Source organism: Protopterus annectens, chromosome 2.part1, assembly GCF_019279795.1.
Source record: "Protopterus annectens isolate FY-2018-M chromosome 2.part1, PAN1.0, whole genome shotgun sequence".
NCBI classification, from domain to species: Eukaryota; Metazoa; Chordata; order Ceratodontiformes; family Protopteridae; genus Protopterus; species Protopterus annectens.
The window spans coordinates 873,908,302-873,919,349 of record NC_056729.1 but is presented as its reverse complement, the minus strand read 5'-3'; the positions used below and the strand labels follow the sequence as shown (position 1 = coordinate 873,919,349).

The window sequence follows — 11,048 nt, the reverse complement described above, 5'->3', positions numbered from 1 at the left end:
ACTGTATAATGGCGTTGGTATGTTTTAAGATGCTATAGTTCCTGCCCACCTCTTATATAAATTAGTGACAGTGGGTGCAGATTTATATACACATTCATTACATCTATTTTACATACATAAACATATTATTGTATATTCAACTACTTTTCAAGAAATAAAGCTAAACTGTACATACATACAAAACTAGTATGAGACAATAATTTAAGAATTCATTGTTATTTTTATTATTCTCATTTGTTTTACAGTATGGTAATGTAACATTTCTTTGATGCAACACAGATACTTAGATTTACTTTATACTGCATCACATATTTGTGGCTACTGATAGAATGTACATGTTATTTTGCATTTCATTTCTAACAACTGGATAATGAGCATGGATCATATTCAATGTTAAAACTCAGTTTCAGTAATGAGCTCTTTCTGATTTGGTTTTCATCATAATTCTGTTGGTTCTTTTGAATTTGTTTTTTTCTTGATAATACGAGTTTCTTCTGATTTGGTTTCTTAGTAACATGCTGCATCATATTATATATATATATATATATATATATATATATATAGATATATATATATATATATATATATGTGCGTGTGTGTGTGTGTGTGTGTGTGTGTGTGTGTGTGTGTGTGTGTGTGTGTGTACGTTGAAGTACTTCACTTTACAGTAATCTGCTCCTCTAAGCCATTTCTTTACAATGTGTGGAAACTGCTTCTTTATTAAATCATTAAAAATGCCAATCTAAATAATTAAAATAAAATTATTATCTCTAAAACCACATTCTGAACCTTTTTTTATTCATACAAATGCCAAAATAACTATAATAAATAATGAAGGGATCTATCTGTATTTCTTTACAGTAAGGCACAATTCCTACAAATTAAGAGAGCTAAGCAAAAAGAAGATTGTTACACTCAAAGCAGTCACTATGATAAAATACATATACTTAAAGTGATTAATGATACAGCACTTCTGAAGTGAAAGGTTCAGTAATCTTGCCTTCCCTTTCCTTTGGACCTCATTCTGTAATATAACTGGGATAAAGGCAACTGCCATTATATTTTGCAATATAAAGTAGCTTAATTTACACATTGTAAATCTCCCTAGCTATGTACAACAGTTGTGGGTGCACATCTTCTTATATATTACTTAAGTATTCTGAGATTTCCCCTTTCCCACCTTATCTTTACAGAGCTAACATACTTAATACTTGACATTCTGTCTGTTGTTGCTGGTTTTTGTCTTGGGTTTACTAAACCCTTCATTCACCAGAGTTTTATTTATTTGAAAACATTATGTAACCATACTCCCTACATTGTCATCCAGTAACAATGTAAGCATATTGAACAATGGATGATACATGCACAATAATGCCATGGCTAAATTTACCCTGTCGAATGTGCATATTTATCTGCATGATTCATCTGCAAATCAAAGTGCTCAGTTCTCTCATGCTGGATTCATATCATTTTACTTTCTTGAGATCATTAAGCAGAGGTTTGTTTTCCCTTTCAAGACTGAATGGGAAACATTACCCTTACACTAAGTCCCTTTGCTCACATGCTGATTACAGGTCACAAAATGCTTTAATTTTCTTAACCATCCAGGACAAATGTCTGCTGCGGAATGGACTACATGAAGATCTCTGCATCTCAAAGACATTCATCAGAAAGGATTAAGACGAATTCCTGTTCCTAAAGGTGAAAATGGATTCACTTTTGCCCACATCAAAGCATCATTTAATGAGATTACTGATTTTCCATCTTCAAGGAAGAACACTGGACCCTAGAAGACAACATATTGTTACTGCTGTTTGTCTCTGGTATATATGTTCTATAACATTTAAAATATATATGCTTTAACCTTTTTTACTGCTACCACCTCCCCAGTTACTTTGCTGAAGAGATTGCAGTGTTACACAATGTGATGTGAACATTTCAGGGTAATGAAAAGGACGTTTTTTCATGTAGTACAAGTCAATAATTTGGTATTCCACTGTAATGTGAAAAAATCATAGCATTTATAGACATTTTGCTTATTGCTGTCTTGCTTGCTACTGGTATGCTTCCTTTCTGTTTCAATATTCATCTGACTGAAAAAAAATGAGTTCATAATCCTTAAAAGGTCCTTCCAGTCCTGTTTTTTATTTGCATATTTTCATAGTACTTACAGACTACCTAACAATCTGAAAGGGAAATTAAGTAAAGAAAAGTTCTTTTTAATGTCAAAACAACCAAAAACAGCCATTTTATTTTTCTGTATTTAAATACAACTTTGATATGTCATACCATTATTATTATTATTGCCTTAAAGTATCATAGAAGGAAAGGTTGCATCATGTAAAAATGACAATGTGGTTATTTTTTCCCCAATTATTTGCTATACCTGTATTCTTAATCCTGTAAGACAGGATATGTGAACATCTGAATGACTTGGTAGGTTGGATCCTGTTACATAATCAGGTCCAATCATTCCTTTAAGAGGCTCTTCTTTGATCCGACTCATCAAGGTCTCATAAACGTTTCTCTGAGATTCTGTAGGTGGAGTACATGGCACTTCTTCTAGCAGCCTAAGAATTCAATAACAGGCATTTACATGTGCAGGAATTCATATCTATTGGCCACAGTTATCAATGAAACTTACCAACCTACTTAGAAAACCCATTATTTAATTATTACAATTTAGTATTCCAAGACAAAAGGCAAAGAAAACAAAGAAATGCTACCTCACTTTCATAATTTATGTCCATAGAGAAGTATTAAATACTTTCAAGTAACACTGGTCACTGAAAACTTACTTGTTGGTTGTTTGTGTGCAGCCTCTCCAGGCATCTAACTCTGCTGAAAGCTGCTCAATCTGCAGTGGAACAGAAACCTCACGACGCTTCAGTAACTGGCTGAAAAAGACAGGAAAAAGGCAACAACATCATGATCTATCATTTTATAATTGTTCTGACATTCAGGAAAAAAGTATGTAGTAGGACAGAAAGATCCTGGTTTTAACTTCAAATACAAATGTTATGCAAACATTGATTATAGATGACTAGAACATAAAATGTGCCATGTTTATGGTCCTTGACAGATTTAAGAAAATGCAGTGTAACTGCTAACCTTGTATTATATTACCAACAACAGGAATTAAAATCACTGACTCTTGTCTGGGGACAGAACCCAGGATACCCCAGCCTTCAATTCAGTTGCAACTGCCATCGGACCAACAAGGACTATCTAGACATTTAGGTTCCTCATCACTCCTAACAGTAATCATTTTTCCATTTAACTACAAAACCACTGTAATGGTGATTTTTCTAATGTGCAAACATTCAAATTCAGCACAAACCATTAACCTTATATTATATTAACTACTAAACAAGAAAGCAAAACACTAACACTTATCATGCCTACTATGGGCCAGATTCCAAAAGAATTGTTCTCAGTGTAAGTCTGCCCAGATTACAAAAGACTTGCTCACTGTAAGTGACTTACTTTGGTGTAAGGCCTATCTGTGAACAGGATTACTTCGGGTGGCAGATTCCAAAAGACCTACTGTCAACCTGCTGTCAATATAAGTGGTTACATACACTGACAACTAGTTTTTTGGAATCAGGTCTTATGAGCTTATAACTTGATTTTGTCAAATGACCTACTGAAACATAACTGGAAGATAGAATAGAAGACTCCAGAAAGCCTGTGGATGCTATGAGGTAAGAAAGCTCTGTACTCTGCATTGGGTCCTGAGATGATATGTCTCTGGTCTTCAAGGAAGCACCAGAGTAATTTTTTTCACAATGGATTGCAGGTAAATTGTTATCATGTATTATATACTTGATTGGCATTTTTTCTTTATTTTTTGATCTACATGCCTCACCAGCTAGCAACTTTGCTCTAATTGTGCCCCAAAGAAAAGCAACATGAAGATGTCAATGCATACATCATGGTTCCAGTTCCAGTAATAATAGTGAAAGTAACTTTTGCTTCTCATATCTTAGCAGATAAATGCATGCCTAATACTATCACTGAAATTATCCTATGAAAGGTGTTAATTTTAGATTTTATTTGTAATTGATTCAACAAATAAATCTAAAATTAACACCTTTCATAGGCTAATTTCAGTGACAGTATTAGGCATGCATTTATCTGCTAAGATATGAGAAGCAAAAGTTATTTTCACTATTATTACTGGAACTGGAAATTGATTCAACAAAGATCCGCAGTGGTACAGCGGTAGCATTGCTGCCTTACAGCAAGAGGTTCTCCTGTTCGAATCTCGGCTGGAGTGCCTTCTGTGTGGAGTCTGCATGTCCTCCCCATGGTCGAGTGGCCTCCGAAAGACATGTGTGAATGGGTGTGCCTTCGCTGAAGGTTGGGCATTGGGCTGGCAACTCGGCACAATAAAAATCTACTGCCAATCATTAGCGGACAGGAGTTCCGCTGTGGCGACTCCTAACTGGGAAAAGCCGAAAAGACAAACAAACATTTGTAATTGATTTAACACCAACAACTATCAAGTTAAGTGACCATGCAAATGCCTACAAATAAGGCCTTTATAAAATGCTTATTGTGATGATATGGGCTAATCCCAGCATAGCCAACTGGAGTTCTGTAAAGAATTATATATACTTTGAATATCAAACTGATTTGATACCTGTGTTACAAATGTATTAGAACTGTATGACATTTGAATATCAAATAGATTTGTACAGATGATTATGGTAGAATCTTATTAGAACTGTATGGCATTTGAAAATCAAAATTTGTTTGTAAGGTTGCTAGTGTTAAAAAAATGTATCAACAGTGAGTCCTACTGGACAGAAAAGGAATATAAATGTCAGACTGTATGTATATATTGTAACAAAGGACATCGGAAGAGAAGCAGTTAATCTCAATCCTGTTAGGTTTGGAAAATCCTTGAAATTAAATTAGCTGTTAAGCCATAAACACGGCGTACCACTGTGCTGATTGGAACTGGAGTCATTAGATCTGGGAGAGGCCATTGCTTAGTAGCTTCTGTAAAGAAGAGGGGGAATACTGCAATTGTTACATGGCTCCAGGGGCCCTGCCATAAACATCTAGATGTGCATTGTAGCCATCTATGCTAAATTCTTGTATCAGCCTTAAAGGCAGATACTGTAAGAACCTAGAATCAGGTGACCAGATGAGGTCATTCTGCCTGCCATCTTGGAAATTATTTTTTAGATATTACAGGGAATAATCTCTGAATAGTGAGTATTATGTCTTGGGTCTGACAACAAGAAGGACCATTCATCACATAATTTTCCTTGCTCTATTAAGTAAGTAGGGCATAGTAATTCTAGATTCATTCAGGAACATATAGTAAAGCTTAGTTTAGGTATTGTTTTTCTTTATTTGTCTGACTCTGTCCAACAATGTTATTTTCAATATTTTCTGTGATTTGAACTCTGTCGTTTACTCTAAATATATATCCAGTGTTTTTATGCTCTTTTATTATTTATTATTAAATATATTTAAAACTTTTATTGTGGATGGTCCTTTTAGAAAATAACCTTTGAGAGTGCTTATATTTATTTGGTGATACTTTGTGGGCCACTCCAGAAAGCATAGCTGTCTTGGTCAACTACTACCATTTGTATTAGTATTAATATTACCCAGTATAATTGGATACTCCTTGTTAAGGGCCTTAGAGTAGCTGATTGTGGAGTGTCTGGTGGCAGAATTATGTACTCTAGGTAACTTACCTTATACTCTGGGCAGTAGGGACACATCAGGTAAATCTTTCCCAGCCTTTCCCAGGTGTGTGTGTGTGTGTGTGTGTGTGTGTGTGTGTGTGTGTGTGTATGTGTGTGTGTGTGTGTGTGTGTGTGTGTGTGTGTGTGTGTGTGTGTGTGTGTGTGTGTGTGCATGTGTGTGCGTGTGTGCATGTGTGTGCATGTGTGTGTGTGTGTGTGTGTGTGTGTGTGTGTGTGTGTGTGTGTGTGTGTGTGTGTGTGTGTGTGTGTGTGTGTGTGTGTGTGTGTGCAATCAAATATCAAATCTCAAATCTCACAGTGTGTGTCAGCTACTTGGAACAGGGACATGAAGCACTAGTTTCACAGAGGGGGTGCTGGAGGACTTGGCTTGGACACTCCAGCTAAGTACCTAACCCTACAGCTGTACCAGTGGGGAGTTGTATTAGTGACCTAGAGAGAGACAGATAGAGAGATCCAGACCCTGGACTGAGTGTTTTCCCTGTATGCTCTGAAGGGAAATTGTGCTTGATGCAGAGAGGTCTGCATCTGGAAATACTGAGTGTATCCTTTTTTATTCTAAGTGAACATCCCTCTCCATTGTCAATGATGAGGATTCAGGCTCCTTCATTGGTTACCCAGCAAGTGGTCATCACATATTGATGAGCAGTGGTGTCGATATTGAATTTCTGTAGCCTGTAAGCAGTGGTCACTAAAGAAGGTGTTTGTACTCTCAAGCAGCCACAAAGTAGACATTCAGAGTTTTATATCACAATAGTTTTATTTATTTACTTTTTGTTAGCTTAGTTAGGCAGGGAGAAAAAGCAAGGATGTCAGCAGAGGATTATGGCAACCTGGCAATGAAACAGTTGGCTGAGATGTGCCAAGCCAAAGGACTGGTGCATGCCACCCTGACTAAAGGGGAAATTACTGCAGCCTTAATCACAGTTGCAGCACAGACTCGCAACCAGGAGGACAACCAGTCTGGCATTGAGGATGTGCAGCCTTAAGAAACAGGACAGTTCAACTTTTCTTCATAGGACTTAAAAACCCACCTGAAGTTAAAGAGACTTGAACTGGAAGCCAAATATTTGGAATTAGAATCAGCAGAAAGAATAAGGCATTTTGAGGCTGAAGAAAATGAGAGACTGTGGTAGGCAAAATAGATGGAATTAGAGCAGCAAAAAGAATGTGACATTTGGATGCCAAAGAAAATGAGAAACAGAGGCAATATGAAAAGGAAATACTGCCTCTTTGCCATGGTCATGGAGGTAAGAGGGAAGGGAGTAACTGAACCCCAGAAGCAACAAAGGTCAGTAAATTTCTTCCTCAATTTATGGAGGGTGATAATTTTTATAGTTTTATTCATATATTTGAAAGAGTATGTAAACAGTATAATGTTGACAAAGAGCCCCGGGTACAGTTTCTGACCCTCTTACTCCATGGTAAAGATGTAACTGCTCTTTCTAAATTGTCTGATACTGATTTCTTAAACTATGATACCGTTAAAAATGTTTATTGGAATGTTTTAAGTTAATGCCTGAAGCTTATAGAAAAAAAAGGTTTGTGAGAATAGAAGCAAAGCAGATGAAAGTGTGTGTGATTATATTGCTGAGTTAAGCACTTAGTTTCATAAGTGGGTGAGTGGGTGTCAGGTTACCACTTTTGAAAGGCTGGCAGACCTTTTGCTGAGGGAAATAGCCCTTGGAACTTTGCCTGAGGACATGAGAATCTGGTTAGCAAACCGAGAATGCAAATCTGCAGATAAGCTGGGGAAAAAGGGGGAATCTCTACTTAGCAAGCAGGGCATCACTGCACAGGAAAGGGATACCCACTGTTGCACATGAATATGAGAACCCATGGTTGGCAGCCTAAACTGCCCCAACAGAGTCTACCAGTAACAGGGGAAGCCACTAGTTCAGGTACACGGCCAGGATAAAGGGTTAAATGTTTCAAATGTAACCAGTGGGGCCATGCAGGATATATATGTCCATAGAGGCAAGGTGGGGAACAAAAGGTGGGGAAGCCAGGAACTGGCAATAACAGAAAGCCAATGGTAAGATATCTGGAGACAACAGGGGTACCAAACTACCACCAGCGTTTTATCCTCTTTTGGTGGATGGAAAACAGGCCATTGCCAAGAGAGACACAGCCTCTGATGTTACCATTGTGAAGCCTGTAGTGGTTTAAGAGGAGCAGTATTTGTTAGGGCAGTCCACTCCACTCAGAACTTTAGGAGGGATCCCATTCCAAATGCCTTTGCCCACAGCTCACCTTGACTAGGAAGGTGGAAAAGGAAGGAAGCAAGTAGGTGTGTTTGAGGATATCCATGCAGATGTGTTGACAGGGAATGATTTTGATAATGTATTGCCTTGTGTGCATGCAGTGACACTCAGTCAGTTTTGGAGATAGGCATGTGGGTCTGGTAGCCTGGGAGAGACCCAGGCAGACTGCACCCTGAAGCCAGAACTGGTGATTTGGCTAATACAGGGAGGGAGCTACCCTGTTGCAGTGAGCCTGAAGATGAGCCACAGCTGCTGTTAGGTACTGATGTTCCCTTGGACAGGGTGACTGCAAGGGCAGAGGTGAGTGGTAGTACCCAGGTTGACAATGATGCACCGCTGTCAGAAGATACCAGACTTCTTGAGGCAGGGGAGCTGGGAAAAGTTACAAAGATAGAGTTGAGACAGGCTCAGCTCTCAGGCCCTATACTGAGAGGCTTGCGACAGGTAGCTAGGGAGGCACCGGATTCTCAAGGGAAAGGGGAGTCTGTATACTGGAACAAAGGGTTACTGTATAGACAGTGTACCCCTGAGGTAGGGCTAGAGGGTGAGGTAATACAGCAGTTGGTAGTGCCTAGAGTCTACCATCTGGCACTTCTAGCCATAGCCCATGACATTCCTTTTGCAGGTCATATGGGCATAAAGGGTACCTGGTACATATTATGCAGAACTTTTATTGGCCTGGGATTGCAAGGAATTGAACAGGGTACTGCAAGACCTGTGAGCAGCAACAAAAAGTAGGCAAGGTAGGAGACAAGGTCAAAGCTCCTTTGGTGCCTTTGCCTATGACTGAGGAGCCATTTCTGAGGCTAGCTATGGATATTGCAGGTCATCTGAGTACCCCAAATTCCACAGGAAGATGTATATTCTAGTGGTAGCCGGTTATGCTACTAGATACCCGGAGATGGTGGCTCTATCCTCTACTGAATCAGAGAAGGTGGTAAATGCTTTGCTAGAGATTTTCAGCAGGGTAGGTTTCCCAAAAGAAATACTGACTGACAGAGGTGCCAATTTTATGTCAGACCTGCTGGCTTTTCTGTGAGAGCGCTGTGGGTGAAGCATCTAAAGACCACCCCTACCACCCCAAGACTAATGGTCTTGTGGAGAAGGTAAACTCTACACTAATCACCATTCTAAGGGCTTTTGCAGACCAGTTTAAGGGACAGTGGGAAAAATATCTGCCCCACATGTTGTTTACCTACAGGGAGGTCCCCCAGGAATCAACAGGGTTTTCACCTTTTGAGTTGCTGTATGGGCAAAGGGTGGGGCCTTTAGATATGATTTGTGATGAGTGGAGGAGTGAGTGTGAATCCCACAAGGAGTCTGTTGTGGTAAATGTACTAAACCTCAGGACAAGGCTTAGGGAGCTCATGAGCTTGGCCCATGATAAACTAGCAGGAGCCCAACAGCAGAAAAAGGTCTGGTATGACAGGAATGCTTGAGCCAGACAGTATGCTGTTGGACAGCAGGCGATGGTGCTTACTCCTGTCAGACACAATAAGTTGCAAGGAGCTTGGGAGGGACCCTTCAAAGTGGTAGGGAAGGTCAGTGATTTTAACTACATGTTGGAATTGCTAGGCAAGAGGCAGGGCCACAAATTACACCATGTTAACATGATGAAGCCTTACCATGATAGGGAGGCTGCTGTGCTGAATATTTGCAGTGGATGGCAGGAGTAGTCTGAGGGAGATCTGGTAACTGATCTCCTTAGTGTTGCTTGGACTGACAGCTCAGTGCAAGGGGTAGCAATGTCCCAGCTGATGTCTCCTTCCGAGGTTTGAAAAATCCAAGCAGCGTTACAGGAGTTTCTGGACATGTTCACTGGGAAACCAGGGTGCACTGACCTGGTGCAGCACCATGTGGATACAGGACCCTAAAGACCTATCAGGCAGGTCCCTTACAGGGTGCTGGAATGAGTCAGACAGACACTGATGGAGGAAAAACAGGAGATGTTGGAACTGGGAGTAATCCAGGAGTCCAGCAATCCCTGTGCCTCACCAGTGGTACCAGTACCAAAGAAGGATGGCAGCACCAGGTTAAATGTGGACTACAGGAAACCCCATGCCTAGGACAAATGAAGCCTTAGAGAAGCTGGGTGGAAATAAGTATATGACCAATACTGATGTGCCCAAGGATTACTGGCAGGTGCCCTTGACTCCCGGTTTTAGAGAGAAGTCAGCCTTTGAGACTCCTTTTGGCTTGTATGAGTTCACAAAGATGCCCTTTGGGATGAAAAATGCCCCAGTGACTTTCTAGAGGCTAGTAGATTATATCCTAGCAGAAGCAGGAGATTATTTCCTTACTTACATGGATGATATTGCCATCTACACCATTCCTGGCAAAACCACCTTCAGCATGTTAGGGAGGTGCTGGGCAGACTGCAAAGGGCGGGGTTGACCATTAAGCTCAGTAAGTGTCAGGTAGGTATGGAAGAGGTCTCCTACCTGGGACATAGAGTGGGAAGTGCTAAAATCAGGCCAGAACCTGCCAAAGTGGAAGCCATTCAGGCATGGTCTGTCCCTGTTACCAAGAAGTAGGTGAGGGCATTCTTAGGGACAGAGGAGGACTATAGAAAGTTTATTCCCAATTATAGTGCAATAGCTGCTCCCACCAAAGTCCTGATAAGGAAAAACAGGACAGGTGAGGTAGTGTGATCTCCAGCATGTGAGCAGGGATTCTAGAAGCGTAAAGGTGCTTTGGGAAGAACCCCTGTGTTAGCCAGTACAGATTTACAGCAAAGAATTTGCTGTACAGGTGGATGCTTCAAACCATGGGGTAGGGACTGTACTTAGCCAGGTTTCCTCAGAGGGAGAAGAGCACCCAGTGGTATATCTCAGCCATAGACTCCAACCCAGGGAGGAATATTATGCAACTGTAGAAAAGGAATGTCTACCCCCCCTATTAGGGAAACCACCGTAAAAAATTTCTCCAAAGCCAACTTCATGCTTCTTAAGACAGAAGTGCAAACTTCACAACAACCATGCAGACAGACAATAGAGGTACGACTGCTGAATCCTACACAAATGCACTTTATAAGCACTTACATGAGTGCATGGATCAT

At 40.1% G+C, this 11,048-nt stretch overlaps 1 protein-coding gene across 1 annotated transcript in view; it reads right to left on the bottom strand.

The window, feature by feature from the left end:
* Positions 1-200: 200 nt before the first annotated feature.
* Positions 201-11,048, bottom strand: part of WDR17 (WD repeat domain 17) — a 1,021,977-nt gene continuing 1,011,129 nt past the window's right edge. Inside the window, exons 28-30 of the mRNA XM_044062517.1 lie at positions 2,799-2,897; positions 2,387-2,570; positions 201-1,786 (exon numbers count right to left, since the gene is read on the bottom strand). Of these exons, the coding sequence (XP_043918452.1) occupies positions 1,667-1,786; positions 2,387-2,570; positions 2,799-2,897 (403 nt within the window). The 3' untranslated portion in view covers positions 201-1,666. The remainder of the gene's footprint in view (positions 1,787-2,386; positions 2,571-2,798; positions 2,898-11,048) is intronic.